This window comes from Erpetoichthys calabaricus, chromosome 10, assembly GCF_900747795.2.
Source record: "Erpetoichthys calabaricus chromosome 10, fErpCal1.3, whole genome shotgun sequence".
NCBI lineage: Eukaryota > Metazoa > Chordata > Cladistia > Polypteriformes > Polypteridae > Erpetoichthys > Erpetoichthys calabaricus.
In genome coordinates, this window is record NC_041403.2 from 120,872,361 (window position 1) to 120,892,247 (window position 19,887).

The 19,887-nt window shown below is 39.6% G+C and overlaps 1 protein-coding gene and 1 long non-coding RNA gene across 2 annotated transcripts in view; both read left to right on the forward strand.

Moving 5' to 3' along the window:
* Positions 1–19,887, forward strand: part of LOC127529407 (uncharacterized) — a 266,837-nt gene that overhangs the window by 211,164 nt on the left and 35,786 nt on the right. The window lies entirely within an intron of this gene.
* Positions 8,206–19,887, forward strand: part of pigt (phosphatidylinositol glycan anchor biosynthesis, class T) — a 47,468-nt gene continuing 35,786 nt past the window's right edge. The window contains exons 1-3 of the mRNA XM_028811833.2: positions 8,206–8,711; positions 13,966–14,143; positions 17,095–17,222. Of these exons, the coding sequence (XP_028667666.1) occupies positions 8,246–8,711; positions 13,966–14,143; positions 17,095–17,222 (772 nt within the window). The 5' untranslated portion in view covers positions 8,206–8,245. The remainder of the gene's footprint in view (positions 8,712–13,965; positions 14,144–17,094; positions 17,223–19,887) is intronic.

A 19,887-nucleotide genomic window follows, 5' to 3' on the forward strand; every position in this document is an offset into this window, starting at 1 on the left:
TCATTTTTTATATTCAGATTTGGGCTGCCAATTGACAGTTGGCTACACTACTGCCTCACAGATCCAGTGTTCTGGTTTTGAATCCCAAGCCAGTCTGGTTGTACTTTGCACATTCTCCTTGTGTCTGCATACAGTAAATTTTCCTCTCTTGTTCATTGTCCATTAAACTGGATGCACAATATTTATACAGAAAGAAAACATTTTTTACCAGCAAGCTCAACACTTAGATGGGGTGGCAGAATCAAGTTATCATCCAGGTTATCATCATCACTACATTCAACAACAATGAGTGACCGATCCAGCAAACTTTAGAATCCCAATCCCAAATCCTGAATCCCAATCACAGCAGTATGAGACTGAATTGGTGGAATTGCAACTTGAAGATGAGGAACAGAGTGACGCTCCTGCAGACAGGGACAGCTTGGCTGAGCCAGATCAACCTCCGAAAATAAGAAATTGTTTCTAAGAGGAGCTGGTTATCTGACTACTTCCAATCACATCCCTAAAGATATTGAAGTTAATTAGTGTCCCTAAATTGGACTTGTTTGTGAATAAATGAATGAGTTGAAATTACCATTAACTTGCATTCTTTCCAGAACCTGCCTAAGCCTGAGGCAGGCTTCTGGCCTGTTTGATTCATTATTATTATATTTGACTAGATGTGCTACCCATCTAAGACAAGTTGAAATCTAAGTAATTAACGTCAACTTCAGCATTAACATTTGCAGTGCATCATGCAATGTATATGTTTCTTTTATATGCCATTTGGTATGGGATTCATAAAAGCAGTGTTAATGTTTGTGTTGTGCTATGGAGTGACAAATGCAATGCATTTTATTACAAATATTTGTAACCATCTATTGGAATGACAGAGACATAGCAAACGGAAGAACACACGGACACACAGATATTTATCCTTTCATTAAGGTAGATCAACTAGCAATAGGGTTAAGGAGCTAATGTAAGGTGAATAATCTTAATACATAATTCGCTTGCCTCCTCACTCACTCACTCACTCACTCACTCACTCACTCACTCACTCACTCACTCACTCACTCACTCACTCACTCACTCACTCACTCACTCACTCACTCACTCACTCACTCACTCACGTCTATCCGAAGCCAAATGCGCAGTCGCCTTCTGCGCACGTCCGAAGCCGAATGCGCAGTCACCTTCTGTGCAGCTGCCCGAAAAACCTTGTGAGACCGACATCCAGCCCCAACATCGCGGCAGGCAGCGGATTTATGGCCACAAAAATTCAAAGAGAAAGGCGACTTCGATTAAAGCTCTAGAGGCCTGAAAGGCGATTTCGACTACAGCTTGAGGCCTAATTACGCATTCTGATTCAATTACACATTCATTCATCCATCCATCCATTTTCCAACACAGGGTCACGGGGGTCTGCTGGAGCCAATCCCAGCCAACACAGGACACAAGGCAGGAACCAATCCCGGGCAGGGTGCCAACCCACCGCAGTGCATTCATTCAATACACCTATATCAGGTTTGTGGTGCTTATACTTATTACTATTCCATATTGTACTGGAACATTCATCATTCAATATTATACTATAGGCCTGGAATATTCATCAACTAACAGTTGCCAGGAAGTTAACTTAGACTAACTTATTCTTAGATGTTCCCATGCAATATAGCATATGGAGCAACAAATATTCTTCAACATTTCTAGTCTTTGGTAAAGGTCTCAGCTTTGTCCCATCTGATGTTCAGCATCTTCAGGTCTTGAACCAATGTTCCTTCCCAAGTGTTCCACAGGTGCCCTTTTGGTCATTTGGTGTTGGAAGGTACCTATGTTATTGCTGTCTTTGGGATCCAATGGTTCTTCATTTGAAGGAAGTGGCCAGCCAGTCAAAGCCTTCTGTGGGTGACGGTGATATAGAGTTTGCATGAGCCACTTCTTTGTAGAACCTCCTCATTGGTGATGTGATCATAGTAGCAGATCTTGAAAATTCAGCATAGAAACGTCTACTAGAAGTCGTCAAGCTTCTTGTTGATATTTGCTGATGCCTTCCAGGTTTCACTGGCATAAATAGTCATAGGAGTCACAATAGCAGGTAAACAGGTGAAGCTTGATCTTCAGGGAGATGGATGGTAAGAACCAGATCTTGTTCATCCAATGAAAGACTGCTGTCACTTTCCTGATGTGACACTTAACATCTGCTTCCACATCTCCATCTTTGGTGATCAAACTACCCAAGCAGGTGAATCTCTCCGTTTCCTGCAGCTGCTTTGGTCCAATCATCTCTCCCTTCATTTGGGCTAGAGCATATATTTTCATGATTTTTGACTTATGGGCACTGATCCTGAGGCCAATTAATGACATCTTCATGGTTGAGGTCGGTCATTGTTTCCTGTAGTTTCATCTCATCTTCTTCAAGTAAGGCGATGTTGTCAGCAAAGTCCAGGTTGCCAAGGCAATTTTGATCAGTCCAGTGGATACCAGCTCCAATGTGTGCCTCAGCTTGTTGCATGAAGTAGTCCAGAGCAACAAGGAAAAAGAGTGGGGACAGGATGCATTCTTGTTTGACCCAGGTTGTGATGTCAAAGAAGTCCGTGTAGCCAGTAGTGGTTTTGACACAGCAGCTTGATCTCCAATACAGATCTTTGAAGATGGTAATGAAGGCTGCTGGTATGCCATTGAAATGCAAAATAAGTCAGAGGTACTCTTGATGTATGCTGTCAAAAGCTTTTTTGAAATTTTATGGCTAATGATTTTCAGAACTCGACACAATGATGTTCCGGAGAGTGAAGATTTATTCACTGGACAATAAAGACCACAAGATATAGGCCAATAGGTGGCCACTTTATCCATCTTATTGGCAAGTGTCTTGAGTGTGCTTTGTGCCTTTAAGAAAAGACTGAGCTCTATGGTTATAGGGACACCTTTTGTCGCTGGGCTGAACCTAAGCAAAGAAGCCCCAGGATAATTCTTAGGGCAATTCCAGAATCCATTTGTGGTTTACCCTGGAAGTAGTTCCTGGTTGAAACTTAAAAACCACTTTCAGCTACCAGTATGAAATGCCTGGAGTCAGGTCCAGTAGTGGCAATTGTAGAAGAGGTGAGAGAAAATGAGGGCAGAGAGCAAGGAGAAAGGTCAGAAGACATAAGCAGGAGGAGATACAGTTGTGTTGCTAAATAAGGTAGGCAGCCCACAGATAGACAGGACTGAGTCTGTTATTGTTAAGGACAGAGTGGCTTTAAGTTTGTCATTTTCTGCTTATTATTGATATGCCATCTCTATAACTATGTACCATTATCCATCCATTTTCCAACCCGCTGAATCCGAACACAGGGTCACGGGGGTTTGCTGGAGCCAATCCCAGCCAACACAGGGCACAAGGCAGGAAACAATCCTGGGCAGTGTGCCAACCCACCGCAGGACACACACAAACACACCCACACACCAAGCACACACTAGGGCCAATTTAGAATCGCCAATCCACCTCACCTGCATGTCTTTGGACTGTGGGAGGAAACCGGAGCGCCCGGAGGAAACCCACGCAGACACGGGGAGAACATGCAAACTCCACGCAGGGAGGACCCGGGAATCGAACCCAGGTCCCCAGATCTCCCAACTGCGAGGCAGCAGCGCTACCCACTGCGCCACCGTGCCGCCCCATGTACCATTATGTTTAACTTATTTTATAAAAATTTGAACTTCTTCTAATTTATTTTGTCCTCCTTAGCTTTATTTGGGTTTGGGTTCTTTTTATAAGTGCCCCCTGCATCCCTAACGTGGCCTTTTCACCTATGTAAAAGAAGTGCAGGTTAGGTTAACTGGTGACTATACATTGACCTAGGATGAGTGAATGAGAGCAGCAATATGCACATACTGTAAATGTGCCCTTTGACAGCCTGGTAACCTATGCAGGGTTAGTTACTATAAGGACCAACATCCAGAGACAGTGTGGTACTATATGTGGATTATTAAAATAAGAAGAGTGGATAGGTCAAATAAGAAATATACAAACATTTACAGCTTAGTAGAAAAGATGACTGCTTTCAACTTTTTACATTTGCCGTTATTTGGAGATAATTATCTTACGCTATACCCTAGAGCAGGGGTCGCCAACTCCGGTCCTGGGGACTCACTGTTGCTGCAGGATTTTGTTCCAATCAAGTTGTTTTTAATTGGACTCCTAGCCCAATTAAGTGAGCTGTTGTTTCCCAGTTTCTGTGTTTTGGAGTCAATGGAGAAATAGCAAAACTAAGTTTGGTAAATTTTTATTAAAATGTACTAAGCACTTATAAGGGGATAGTTTTTTTTAACCTTTTAACAATTTTCAGCCTGATTTTCATTCTGCTTTTCCAGGTGTTCTGATTGTTTAATTTATTATCTACTAATTAGTGGGGTGGACGCTAAAGTTATTGCTGCCTTTCATCATTCAGTGTTGTTTACATGGCTCTCAGTTCTGTTTGTTTAATTACACTGCACAACAAAGGTTTTGCTTCTTGAACACTGTTGGTTGTTTCTTATAGATTTTTGGGTGCTGATCACGAATATCACATCAAAATTTACACATCACATACCGTTTCAGAGAAATCTTCAATTTAGTCATGATTTTTTCTTATATTTGTATCCAAACATTTTCGCTCCCGTAAGTGACTTATCAACAACGGTTTGTGCAGCCTGGGCATGTCCAGCCATGGAATCAGGCCAGGTTGGAAGCTGTTCTGTGGAAGTTGACAAACTGGGCAGGTCTGAATGAGCTTGACGCTGTCTCAGCATGCTATAAAGGTGGCTTTCATACACCGATCCTGCTCATTTGGTTAATATGGATAGTCAGTGTGTATGTATAGTATCAGTATAGTAAAGTATAGTATCTGTAGCAATATAACAGTAAGTAAGCTTGATGCTATAGACATTTTGGTGTCAAGCGATGTCTCGTCAGTGTCGTAACAGCTGCAATACATTCTGCTATATCTGTGGTGAATATACACTTGCGCCTCAGAGAAGTTGAATGACTGCTCTTGTGAAGAAAGCTTATCATCTGTATTTCGCCTGCAAAACTGGTGATCAAGACAAAGAATGGGCGCCTCACATTTGCTGTGCGACATGTCCTGTCAGTCTGAGAGTTTGCTGTTCCGATGATATGGCGAGAACAGAAAGACCATGTGATGGACTGTTACTTCTGTTTTACTAATGTGTTTGGTTTCTCTGCCAAAAACAAGAAGTCAATTGAATATCCTAATCTGCCTTCAGCAATGAGACCCGTGCCACATGACGACAGTCTTCCAATTCCGAAACCACCAGAGGACTGGACCTTAGACGAAGCAGATGAAGAAACTGCAATGCAGGGTACTGACAGTGACATTGACCCGGATTTTGAACCGTGCTCATCAGGTGATCCACATCTGAAAACACAGTCTGAATTGAACGATTTGGTCAGAGATTTGGGTCTGTCAAAAGCAAAAGCCGAACTGCTGGGTTCAAGACTGCAGGAATGGTGTTTGCTGTCACCAGGTATGAAAATTTCTGTGTTTTGAGGACGACATCATGATATAACCAAAAGTCGACAGTCTCTGTTTCTGTTGTGACATTGAAGGATTGTTCTCGGCCTTGGGTTGTGATCACAACCTGGAAGAGTGGCGTCTCTTCATTGATTCGTCAATGTTAAGCCTGAAAGCTGTTCTGCTATACAATGGCAACGTTTATCCTTCAGTACTTGTTGGCTATACAGCACACATGAAAGAAACGTATGAGAATATGGAACTGTTGCTAAAGCACGTCCAGTACAGCAGGTACAACTGGAATATCTGTGGAGATCTTAAAGTCGTTGCTCTGTTACTAGGACTGCAGCTCGGCTATACAAAGTACTGTTGTTACATCTGTGAATGGGACAGCCGTGCCAAAGAGTCACACTATTCTCGACAGAACTGGCCACTCCGTAAAAATGTAGTTCCAGGACAGAAAAATGTGGCACATGAATCGTTTGTCGACCTGGCAAAGATATTTTTGCCTCCTCTTCACATAAAACTGGGACTCATGAAGAATTTTGTGAAAGCACTGAACAAGGAAGGCGAAGGTTTTCATTATTTAAGACGGATGTTCCCAAGAATAACTGACGCCAAGATCAAAGAGGGCATTTTTGTTGGCCCCCAGATCAGACATGTTATGAGTGACAAGCGGTTTGAAGATCTGTTAGTTGGGCCGGAAAAAATTGCCTGGAAAGCCTTCAAAGACGTTGTTGACAATTTTCTGGGCAATTACAGAGTCCCAAACAACATTCAGCTGGTAGATAAACTTCTCAAAGCATACAAGACAATGAAGCGCAACATGTCACTCAAGATTCATTTCCTCCACTCACACTTGGACTTCTTCCCTGCAAATCTCGGTGCTGTCAGTGACGAACACGGTGAAAGGTTTCACCAGGACATTACTACAATGGAGAAATGATACCAGGGCAACTGGAATCAGGCAATGCTTGCTGACTACTGTTGGACACTGCGACATGATGCACCAGGCAATGAATACAAAAGAAAATCAGGAGCAAAACACTTTTAATTATGTTGAATTTAATAGCTTATGCAAAACATAAACGTGACTAAATACGTTATTGTCAGTAAACATATAAATGTCTATTTCTCAGAGTTCCTACGTGATGCAGTAAAAGCAAAACTATATTTGTGCATACCCAGTACTTACCTGTCACAATCAGCAAAAACGTTTCAGGAAGCAAGACTTTTCAAAACAATTGTTGTGCAGTTTTATCATTGTTAGGATACAATGAAGGGTGCAAACATTACAAAACAATAACAAAACACTAGGACAACAACAAAAGAGAGGGAAGTGTTTAAGGCAAAAGTTGAAATATTTCTAAATGTCTTATAAATGTAAAAATCATACTGCTGTGCTTTTCTAAAGGCAGAATAAGAGAAGGGGAAAAGACCTTCTAAATAAATGAGATCAGTTATTATCACTAATTGTGAATTTGGATGGAATAAAAACCTGCAGCCACAGTGGGTCCTCAGGACCGAGTTTGGAAACCACTGCCCTAGAGTATACATTGCATTATGATTTTGTAAATTAAGTGCAAGTACATACAAGATGGAAGCTTGAATCCATCGTATTAAATGAACCTAAAATAAACAAATAGCAATCAGACTAAAGTGACATGCTTTACAAGTTTAAAACAAAAGACTTGAACAACATTTAGGGATAATATACTTACAGTATTAGGAAACGCATTATAAAAATGAAATCTAAGCAAGTGAAAAGTTTCTTTTTATCAAGCCATTAAATCTTATTTTCATTATTGGAAGATTTGTTGACTTATCCAGAAACTTGTATTTAACATTATTCAGATTATTTTTATTTTATTTTGTCAAGTAAAACTTGATTGCCTGATTGAGTTTTTTTTTTTTTTTTGGTAAATAAAAGCAAAACAATCCCCAGTTCAACTTTGATGTCCTGAATGATCTCCTTACATTCATCAGACTTCATATGCCTTAATGTCAAGTCCATGTTATTAAAAAACACTGACAATTTTGCTGAATTTACAAAACTAAATGTACATTTATTCACAGTTTAATAAAGAGGATTTTTTACAGGCACAATTAATCTGACAGATATTCCCATATTCCTACTTCATGCACCTCTTTTTCAACAATCATCCAAAATACTGTTTTTTTGATCCTGAATGTAGTGATATTATTAGTCAGACCGTGAAAGGCTGCATTCACGTCCTATCTTCACAATACTAATGAGTTAAATATTGGCTGAAGCAACTAGTAGGCCTACGTTGACATTATAACGAATCGAATTAATAATATAAATTTCGGGTTTTTTTTGATAGAAACGTGCTTCAACAGAACTTGAATTCAGCTATTTTCTGAACACACTGTAACACGATTTCTTCACAAGTAAAACAAGTTCTTTTTTATATATATATTCACAAACTACAGTCTGTGACTGTGCATTTGCACTAAGAATAAATACTTAACTGTCTTCTTAATATTAAAGTACGGAAACTTATTAGGGCCACGGAGAAGAAAAAAAAACGTATTAAAGCACTGAGCTTGAACCTTTTAACATTTGTATTCGTTTAAGTGACGTAAAACGTTTAGTCCCGCCTCACTTGTAAATGATTGGGTAGTAATGAATGAAAAACTGGAACCTTATTTTTATTGGACAGAGATATCAAATTCATTCAATGATTGGATACTGTTTAGTCTATGGGTGGGTACTGCGGAGTAGCCCGGAAACAACGAGAGAAGAGAAGATGGCAGGTGCTGTTTTTGGCATGCTGTTGCTGTTCGTATTTATAAACTTCGGTTCCTTGCCGATTAAATCGGAGGTAAGCCATTTAGACGGAGAGCAAACATTTTCTACCAGTAAGGTCAGCACAGAGGAGGTACATCAGAATCAAGTGCCTGATACAAGTTATCATCATCATCGCGAAACGTTCCAAGACGAAGAACGAGCCGATCCAGCCGAACTTTGGACCTCTCCCGAATCCCGGTCGCAACAGTACGAAACTCCGTTGGTGGAATCCCAGGTGGAAGAGGGAGGGCAAAGCGAAGCTCCTGCTACCAGAAATGGCCTGGCCGAGTCTGGTCAACCTCCGAAAGTAAACGATCGTTTCCAAGAGGAGCTGGTCATCCGACCCCTTCTATCCGGGGATGTCTACTCGAGCTTTCAGTTCAGGACTAGCTGGGACACGGATTTGTTAAACAAACAGAAGAAAGGTGAGTTCTGCGTTGAATTAAGGTCTCTCATATACAGTCGTCGCGTTTAAGTAAAGTCGATTTACTGAGGCCTGAACAAAATGTGAAATGAGACAGGAACAGGTAATTAATCACTGGTCATCGTTTTTCCACAAGGGCTTCGGGAGCTTAATTGAGCAATTGGAACAGAGACATCCTTGCGTCTTCTTTTAGAATCAAGGTTTACTTGACTTTTTCATTTCATCCGATTTCTCAATCAAAATACGTTTTCCCATTATTGGGAATCGTAATCTTATTTTCCTCCAAATTAAATTTGAAGGATTAAACCTCAGTGTTCAGAGATTAACGGCACAGAAGTACAGTTTAATACTTTGATTTACTCGTTTTAAGGGTAATGGATGCCAAAATCCCATCCTTTTCCCAGTAATGGAAACGAAGCGATACGCCCTAGCCATAATGTCACTGCAAGATGGCATGTATTCGTAGAACTCTTTGAAGAAACCTTTAGTTTGCGATGTGTATTCTCTTTCCAGGCCTACAATGTACATAGATCCATCATACTTTGATGTCCTTTCTAATTATGAGACAATTCTTTGCATATTCTATAAGTTACAGTATGACTATTTTTTTTATTCTTTAAGTGATGCCATTGCTTGGATTGGTTTCTGCCTTGTGCCCAGTGTTGCCACAATAAAGCGTTACAGCCTATACCTGCTCTGCTATTAATCTACCGTTGTCTGGATCCTTTATGGGATATTTTGTAACCTTATGAATGTTTGTTTTTTTCCTTGTGATATTTTCCTGTAATATAGTTTTTATTTTTCTGCTTTTCTTAATTATCACATTTTGTAGAAACACTTCACAGCTTTATTGCTGTGCGTTAGTTAAATTGATATGTGGTTGAAAGGGTTTCATGGAAAAATAAGGGAAAACTCTCTTGTAAAAAGAATTTTCAAAAAGTATGGTTTTGTTAGAATTTTTCAGATTCCCATTATATTATTAACAGCTGTACTTTTCATGAAGAGTAGCAAAGAGAAAGCCACCATAAAAACAAACTAGAAAAAGCACATATCTCATCTAGAGTTTAGCAGAAGAGAAGGCACATGAGAGATGCTGAAGTAATCTGGAAGAAGGTTCAACGGTCTGATGAAACCAAAACTGATCTTTTTGGAATTCAGACTAAATGTACTTTGACACTGCATTCTGTCACAAACACACACCAACATGGTGGTGCTGTGAAAATACTGGGAAATCCTGGAGGAAAACCTGATGCAGTCTGCAAAAAACCTGAACACATTTATTATCCAACAAGATATAAAGGCAAACCTACATGGCAATGGCTAAAAATAACAGTGTTAATGTCCTGGAGTGGAAGAATTGTGAAAACATGCTTTGCAAAGCTGACCGAGACCTGTGCACACAGACTCAAGGCTGTCATGGCTGCCAAAGGGGCAGCTATGAAATACTGACTTGAAGGAGGTGAATTCTCGTGTGATCAACTAGTTTGTGTTTTGTACTTAGTAGTTAGTTAATTTAGATCACTTTGTAGAGGTCTGTATTCGGTTAAGTGTCTTTTTATGTTGCATCAGTGTCAAAGTTTTGAAAAAATTAAAATTCACTCAGATTTCAATGTTGTATAATAAAAAATGTGAAAATGTCCAAGGAGATACAGTATATATTTTTTATAGGCACTGTATATCATAAGGCCTCATAGTCTGAATGACTGTTCCTCTGTTAACATCTTATTTTTCTTATTCACCTTTGTTTCACTCTCTAGATGAGTCACAAGCTCGCTTTCAGACTAATGAGGTGGCTTTAACCATCATTGCAGGGTCACATTATGTGAAGCTGCAGAATTACTTCCAGGGTCTGGGCAGCCCTTTGCTTTTGGTGATGGTTCACAATGGCCCTTTAGTTACCTTTTAAGAGCTAGTCTCCCTTGTAGCTAGACAAACCTGCAGTTTACCATTCATAAGTTACTATTTCTTTTTCATTTGGAATTTATTTGAAGACATTTAAAAACATTTTTAAGGTTTTCTTATGCTGCCATTTTGATTTCTTTTGGGTACCATCATTTTAGAGTGATTATGTCAGCAGTTGCCATGGCAGTCCTACTCCAAATGCTACAGAAATGGGTTGTGTGTAATGGCATTCGAGTGACAATATAAAAGTTTGCGCAAGATTATGCAAAATCAAAGCCAAACAAATGTTGGAGTGTGGTTATTTAGTGTGAGTTTTGTTTAAAAGATCTTTGTTCCGATTTCTAGATTCTGATTCTGGGTTAGTGTATTGGGCTTGTCGACGGATCAGCATGATATCCCCTGAGGCCCCCCCGCAATATAATCTGTCATCTATGGGGGAGGAGCGAAAGCTTTAGATTTGTCAAAAATGTTTGATCTCTGGTTTTCGACAGATTCGATGTTTTAGTGTCCCCTGATACCAAAAACATTGATATCTCAATGATGGGTGTGTGTGTGTGTGTATATCTGTGTGTCACGGTTGCTTGAGGGTGGACTACAGCTAAAACAGCTGGAAGAAAAATACCAAACTTTAGCCTGTTATGAGATGACAATGTGCTGATTAGTTTTTGAGCCAAATTATGCAAGTGAAAGAGGCACTTTACAGGAACCCTCAAACACTGTAATTCCGCAATTAAATATGAATTCTTCATATCAATTGCTATCGTAATGATCTATTTTATGATCAGAAAGATCAGCATCCGAGCGGTCAATAAGTATTGAAATTTTATAGAATTGTTTGGGTAACTTGGTTCATAAGGCCCAAAGCCTACTAATGTTAAAGTACAAATTTTTTAACAATGTTTTATCTTCTGGTCCTTTTTCATTAAAATACCTATTGCTCTTAGACCAACAGTTGAATGCCTCTCTAGCACTATAAATGTTCTTGCCCATTTTATTCCGAGTGACTCCATAACCTGAGATCCCAAGATACTTTTGCTTCATGATAAAACTGTTAAGCATACGTCACACTTAACCAAAGGTTTTTGTTTCATTAATGATAATGACAAATAAATGTCAAGTTTCTGATTCTGCTTTCATTGTTGAGACAACTTTAAAATTACCATTTTGTAGGAGATTTTTTAGTGGCAGCAATTCTCATTTAGCTACCTGACTAATCAAACGGTCCCACAAGCAGTCTCAGTTGGCTGCCATACTGCCAACGGTGCTTTGCTTTATGTTTTTGCTGTGTATTGTTTGTTAACATAATAGTTGTCAGATGAACACTCAAAATGATTTTTACAGAATTTTTCTCAGTTGCTATGACTAAAGCCATCTACTAAACACTTAAAGGGCATTGTAAAGGAACATTAACTACTGTACATTCAATTGTTTTGTGAGTGAAGCAAGTACTGTCTCACAGTTCCTCACTTCAATAAAATTCAATTGAATTAAACAGAAATTGACAGTCGCATGTCTTATGTCCTCCAGCAACAAAAGGGAGTAGAATTATGACAATTTGTTTAACATGTCACAAGTGTTTTTTACTTTTCTTTTTTTGGTCTAGAATAACGTGCATTTAAAGCAGTCCGAAGTGTCCACATTTCTGCTATCTGTTTGATTGTGTCGCTTTGTTCCCATTGAGCTTTCTGGTTTTGGGAAGCACAGTGATTACAAGCAGAAAAAGAGAAACTGAGCAGAGTTTGATATTCATTCATCTTCTGCTCACAACACTCATCTGGCATCCCTTACAGAAAGTAGAAGTATCATGTTGGATCTGGTCCTGCACAGCTAATTTTTTTTCTGGATTTAACAGCTTTTGAGAAATTATGAGCGATTTTGTCTGTTTTGTTTGTGAACTGTGCTTCGTCTTTGATCATGTGACTTTGTGCCCATTGACAATTCTGTTTTTGTAAGGGGCCGTGTTTTCATTTGTGTCACATTAGTCTGAGCGTTGCAGTTTTCCCTGCTTATTTTAAACAACTGTGCACAACCCATAAGCTTGTGTTGGTTTGCAGACAAACCATGAGCAAAAAAAGCACATACACTACAAATGTATATGCTGCACTTAGAATATTTAAACAGTATTTGAATAATTACTTGTATTTAAATTTGATAGTCAAATCTTAATTCTTGGCTAATTTGACTGACCTAGTATAGGGTGGCAATATTTTGCATGTTGGTTGGAGGTGCAAGTGGAAATTTCACTGTATTCTGTACATGTCCTGCTATTACTACTGTAACACAAGGGAAGTAGCACATTTTCATGGGTGTCATTTAAGTGAGTCGAGTTTAAATAATCATACTTCATTAAATAAATGAACTTCTCCATAAATCCATTTTCTTACCTGCTTAATCCATTTTAGGACTGAAGTCAGTCCCACCTGCACCAGGAACAAAGCATTAAAAAATTCTGGTAACAACACTAGCATATCACAATTTTCTAAACATTTTCAAAATGTTAATTTAGCTTTTTATGAAGGAAGCCAGAAAGCGAAAGTAACTGATCTGATGAACATGACAATGGATGGCCACCCAAAAATGTCTTTACTCTGTGCGGTCGCACTCGCATGACTTATTATTAATTTCCTTAACCTGCTTTTTCAATTACAGAGCTTGGTAGTGTTGGACCCAAAGTGTGAGGCGTTATTTTATAACAGAGTGCTCTTGCACACTGACCAAGACTGATCCAATTTCGAGTAGCCAGCTGACCTAACCTTTACTTGTTTGGAAAACTCAAATATCTTGGGAAAACTTTGACAAGACCCAAATAGAAGCCAGGGTTGTTGACCTATGAGACAGAAATGCTTACGAGTTTATGGTCATGCCACACCAGTTGGACTGTCTAATAACATGAATGCTGTTTGGCGGTATGACCTGAACCACTTCAGCTTTTCATTTCTGTGTTTTGCGTAATGCATGTAAATTTGTCACTTCAAATCTAACATATAAATTAACTTAAAGGTTACTTTTTAGAACAGGACCAAAGTGTATGATTTGTTTCAGTAGACATGTTTTTGCCCTAGACCAGCTACTGCCTATGTTCTGTATGCTGAACATCACAGTTGTATTATACAGTACTGATAAACATCAAGTAGCATTACTTTCATATTCTTAACAAGAAGACATAGATCATGCATTTGGAAGTCTCCATCAGATGTGCGACTTACTCATAATACATGCATCAAAGTGAGCTGTTTTCATGAAACTTAACATGATGATTGACATTTATATAGTATTCTTTCTGAATTCAGTTTATTGAATTTTATTTTTAGTTGTTTAAAGTACTACATATGAAATGACCTACCTTTTTTTAGTTTCTCACTTCAGGCTTTTCCCAAAGTCCTTGGGACAAGTGATCTCAAAGTTCTCAATTCGTGAACTGCATATCTCCTTCACACAAGGCTTTTGGAGGACTCAGCAGTGGGGCCCACCTTTCCTGCCAGCACCCCCTGGAGTGGAGCTTTGGGTGTGGTTTGAGCACACAGTACAAGAGTATGTACAATTAAGTTTCTTTTAGTAAATGTGTCCTGTTTTGTTTTTGGTGTGGCCATAATCAACATAGAGCAGTGTGACTACACACTTGCTTTCATTTAAAATCATCTCAAGATATTCCTGTGGTCTGAAAAACAGTAATGAGAACCTGATAGTTACCTATTTTACTTTATTACTTTAATTGGCAGAAATTAATTATCTGAATTGCAAAGTAGAATTGAAGTCATAACATCAAGCCAGAGTAAAATACTAAAAGACTAAAGATTTACCAGATGTCTACAATAAAAGAATAACAGTCTATATAATTCGCTTCAGGATCACAGTGAATTTAAACACCATTTTTTTCCTTACCAGTTTCACTAACTCTACAGAACACTAGAAGTTTGCCATTCATTTGTGGATAAACAAAGTCCAGACAGAAAAAATTGACGCATGTCTTTAAGTACAAAATGGCCTCTGTGAAGTCACACGCTATATTAAGCATTTGTGTGAATAGTAAACATCCCACAAAAGACTCCTGCCTTGGTCTGGTTATGATATTTCCAGAGTATCCATATTACTAACCGAGAATGGTAAACCGGATGGCATGGACGCAGGTAACCGGATGGCATGGACGCAGGTACACGGCGATGGGACCATGAGACGTACTGCGCAGGCGCGTACAGCTCAACTAACGGAAATAGCAGCAGGCGTCACCGCCATATTGTGAGTGGCACTACTGCGGAGTGAAGTTAGGAATAATTTACTGTTTGGGATTGTACAAACCACTGAACGCTTTACACCAAATTCAAACATAATACAGCTCAACAATACACACACGAGCCCACCTGGATAAGATCAATGAACGCAGGCGCCTACAACGCGCGTCTGAAACTGCGGAAGCAAAGCAGGCACGGGTTCAAAACGAATGAGCTCGACTGACGGATATACAAACACGAGCCCGCCTGGATAAACAACGCTCCCATAGCTAACGACTAACGACATAGCCACACAGAAAAGAGTATTCTACACTGCACCCCAGAGTCAAACGTAACACACTACGGGGTCCGCAAAAGTCCACAAAGATAGTACGGAATATATAAGAGCACACCCATCGAAAAAAAATCAATCGTGTAAAAGCACATAGTACACACAAATCATGTGCTCTCAGCGCATATAAAGCGTATAAGGACAATACGGAGAATAGAGACCCAAAGGCATTGGAGAGAAAAAAAAGGCAGATAAGAGATTATGAAAGCAGTGGAATTCGAAAAGCTCAAACAAACGATGGCGTGATACACATGCAGACAAAGGTACAGAATATGAAAGCAGTGAAATTCGAAAGTATTGTAGCGTCCCAGCCAGGTTGAGGGCTTTTTGGTTTTAAGTGACTGTTAGGTCCAATTGAGGGAAGGCGGAGTACAGCACGGAAGACTGATAGCGGGGTATTGATTTGATGTGGTAGGGGGGGGGCGTTGGAGAGGGTGCTAGAAAGTTGTGTTTGGGGTTAGGAAGTCAGCGATTGTTCAAGTAAAACTTTTGTGACACTTTATCATGTCAGTCACTACAGTATCAAAGAAAAGATAGAAACGATTGCATTACCGCAAACAAAAGGTGATTAATCATCAGAACTAGGTGTAATTGAAAAAATACCAGGACAAATTGAGGTCTGAAAAAAAGAGTAGACAACAAAGTCTTTTCGCATTTGCATCATTCAATGGACAAAACGTGGATTTACACAATAAAGGACCATATGCTATGAGAATCTGTGGTCCCACAACAGTTAAAGGAATGACAAGTTAAATTTCAAAGAGTACACAATTCGGTCGGGTGTATATTGATGATCTCAGAGAATCGATGCAAATTTTAACAGGCAAAATGAAAGGTGATGTATGTATTCCCCGAATAACATTACACACCAAAGGAGATCGTGATATGCCATTCATAGTAAAATGTTTACAGTTTACCATGAGAATAGCTTTTGCTATGACAATCAATAAATCACAGGGACAAACAGAAAAACACGGATTATTTATTACAGAAACAGAAACAATATTCACTCACGGCAGTTATACGTTGCGTTGTCACAATGTGTCTCCAAAAAATATTGTTTTTAATGAAGCTTTAAAGTAAAAGTGAAAATAATGAAATTGAAACAATTCCAAAAAAAAAATGTAAAATTGTATATCCAATTAACCAAACACAGGGGTTGGCGGGCGAAGCGAGCAGGGGGTGAAGCCCCCTAGTGAAAAACTAATAGATGTGCAAGATGATCAAAAATACATATTTCTGGCTTGTGTTGTGCTGTGGTTCTTCACCACTTTGTATTGGAATAAGGTAACTGTTTAGACTGAACATGATGCAGTATGGCATACTAGTATAAAGTCAAGTAGCTCTCTCTTTCTCCCACTGTATATACTACACGTTTAACCTCTTAATTTTTAATTAATTTATCATGTTGTTTAAGCCTTATTGTCTTATATGTGTTCTTCTTCTTCTTTTGGCTGCTCCCGTTAGGGGTCGCCACAGCAGATCATCTTCTTCCATATCTTTCTGTTGGCCATTATTTTCAGTCAGAGTAGTTTTATAAACAGAAAAAGAGATGTTAATTATATCCTGAAAACGAGTCTTTTTGCCGAAAAGAGCAAATGTGTCAGTTTTAGCCATGGTGCAGAAATTGGAGTGACTTCACACAGGACCCTTTGGTTAGTTGGTAAAAATAAGAGGCACAGTGGCTTTTCTAAAGTTGACAAAACAACATACTATAGGAGGAATCCTCAAAAATAAGAGAATCAGAAAGGATAAAAGCAGGAGATGCTGTTGTTTCCCAGTTGTCCATAATTTAATGTCATCGGTTGTATGATGTACAGTGAAGCAAAGATGAGTAATTAAAAAGGGAAATGAACATAAAGTAAAGATTCATTTCATGACCAATCATAATTTTCATGGAACCTAATCTCCTTTTCTTCCAGTGTGGACACGTCTTGGAAAGAACTGACCAGTGTCTTGTCTGGTATTTTTTGTGCCTCTCTGAACTTCATCGACTCAACTAACACCATACAGCCCAGTGCTTCCTTCAAACCTTTGGGTGTTGCTAATGGTAAGAAAAAATTGGGAGTGGTCTCTCCTAGACTTTGTCATATTCTCGGATATGGGGATGGATATTTGAGGAGTAAACTGCAAGACGATGATTATATTTTTATATTATGTACATTAAACAACCATCAACAGCAAATCAAATCAAAAATATATTGAACAATTATTATGTATAAATCAGACTCTGCAGCTGCATAAGTAAAAAGTAAAGTACAACTTCCGGTTAACGGAAATAGCCCAAAAGTTCATAGAAGTCTATGTTTTGTACCTAATACTTGTATGCAAAATTTGGTTGACCTAAGTGAAAGCGTACTCAAGTTATCATGTTTACATACACACACAGACATAATTCCAAAAATGGGATTTTTGGACTCGGGGACGGCTAAAATATCGAGATTCTTCAAAATCTCAAAATGGAATTTTTGGAGGATTCCAATACTTTCCCTGTCCTTTGTATATGAGAAAGTAAAAATACTTAACAGGTGAGTGAGTGTGTTTAAGGGTTGTGGATATGAAAACAGACATTTGTTGTCAAGTCATAGACCGAATTAAAAAAAAAAAAAAGATATTTCAATTAATTAATATCACTACCATTTGAGGGTCTTTTCCTGCCTGTCCTTTTATATAGGGCAACTATAGAATGCAAGATACCAATGAAATTCAGGTTTAGTTTAAAGTTTATTTTCATGTTTACAGAATGCAGTGTTAGTGTTACTTGTCTGATCAAAGAACCAATACTTTAATCCTCTTCTTCATTGATTACACTTATACTCCCTTTTCAACAAGTTTTAACTCTTAAGCAGCCCCAATGAATAATAGCGACTAAGAAGCCAAATAAATATCAGAAGAAGGGTCTATTTGTTGCTAAATAAACCAGAAAAAATAACATAATGCCATGTGTACTCTTTGCTAGTGGACTGTAATAATGGCTGCTGCTTTACCTTCCTTCTGACAAGTAAATTCTTCCCAAGTTTGTCTACAGGGTGACCAGTTAGGGGTTTTAAACTTAGGCCAGCAACACTTTTTGTTGGACTCCAGGGTAACCTCTGGAGACAGGTCTAGCTTCTGGAGCTGCCTCTAATGGCCCTTGATGTCCCTGCTATATGGAGCCACAGGTCCTAAATAATAGGCTGTCCCCCACCCAGCTCACGTTTCAGTTATAATGGTGATTGGCTCCACTTTTTGTATAACCAGTCTACTTTCTTCCACCTTAAGGCCTGGGGGAGTCTTCCATCATATATGGGATCCTGCTGTTCTTCCATTAAATAATTATGTCCAGAGTAACTAAGTCTAGAAACCCGTTCCCATTTAAGAGGTGCAGTGCCATCCACTGGACAAGAAATGCATACTTTATTATCAGATGACATGTATAATACTGACCATATAATGGCGAATTGTTGTCCTGTATGGCATAGTCTAGGTCTTGGTCAGGTTATCCTTTAAAGTAGCAAAACCCATTAAAAAAATATAAATATTTTTTTGCTGACTTGGGGGAAAAATGTCAACATTATGAGTTTCCTTGACAGATTATGCTTACTAACCCACACATATATATATCTATATATATATAATTTTCTAAGCCGCCGCCAGAGCGGGCAAGACACATATGAAAGCACGCAGGAAGGAGCCATGCCCACCAACTCTAAGACCATTGGATACAACAAAAACTCACACAGCCACGCCCACCAACTCGGACGCGACGCCTCGGAAAACACGCCGTCATTTCTGTTTGTCTGTGCTACAGTCCACATGCAGCTCTGAGCCACGTTGACTTTTCGGTTACGATGCATGACCGCGTGCAACATCGCAAACTGTGTTATACGCTACATACAGCAATTCGCATCCGCGACAAACATGCGTCTTCTTAGATGGTCCTGCAGGAACACGGAAAACGTTTCCCCGCCCACCAACACTCTTTATTCCCCGGCCCGTGTCCACCGCATCCGCGACAAACATGCGTCTTCTTAGATGGTCCTGGAGGAACACGGAAAACGTTTCCCCGCCCACCAACACTCCTTATTCCCTGGCCCGCGTTCACCCTCGCTCTCTAGGCATTCCCACTGCCTGCGCATGTGCCCAGATGAAACAACTCACCGACCACCCCGTAAGTCGCTTTCGTCTGTGCTAGGAGTCCACATGCACCTCTGAGCCACGTTGACTTTTCATTATTCTTTTCGGTTATGCTGCACGCACCACCATCGCAAACTGTTTTACACACCATGGTCTTAGAGTTGGTGGGCGGGTCTCCGTGAGTTGCTCTTGCGAGTGGGCACATGACCAGGCGGTGTGTATGCTTTGAGAACGAGGGTGGACGCGGTAGCACCATGTAAGAAGAGGCATGTTTGTCGCGGATGTGAATTGCTGAATGCAGCGTCTAAAACAGTTTGCGAGGGGTATCCCATGGGATCCTTAAAACAATCCTTTAAAACTGAGGTTAAAACACAATGAAGGAAGCAGTCTTTAAAAACCAATAAGCCCTGTGCCTCTGTTTCATTAGCATCTCACCTGCTTCACCGATGCAGGCCCTGCAACAGTCGAGACGCTCTCTCAGCAGCTGACCTTCTCTGTGCCTGACTCCACTATAGGCTGCAACAAAATTATGAAAGTACGGGCACATTTTTTCACACAAGCTGTGTGTGTGGGTGGGTTGGTGTTAGTTAGTTAATTAG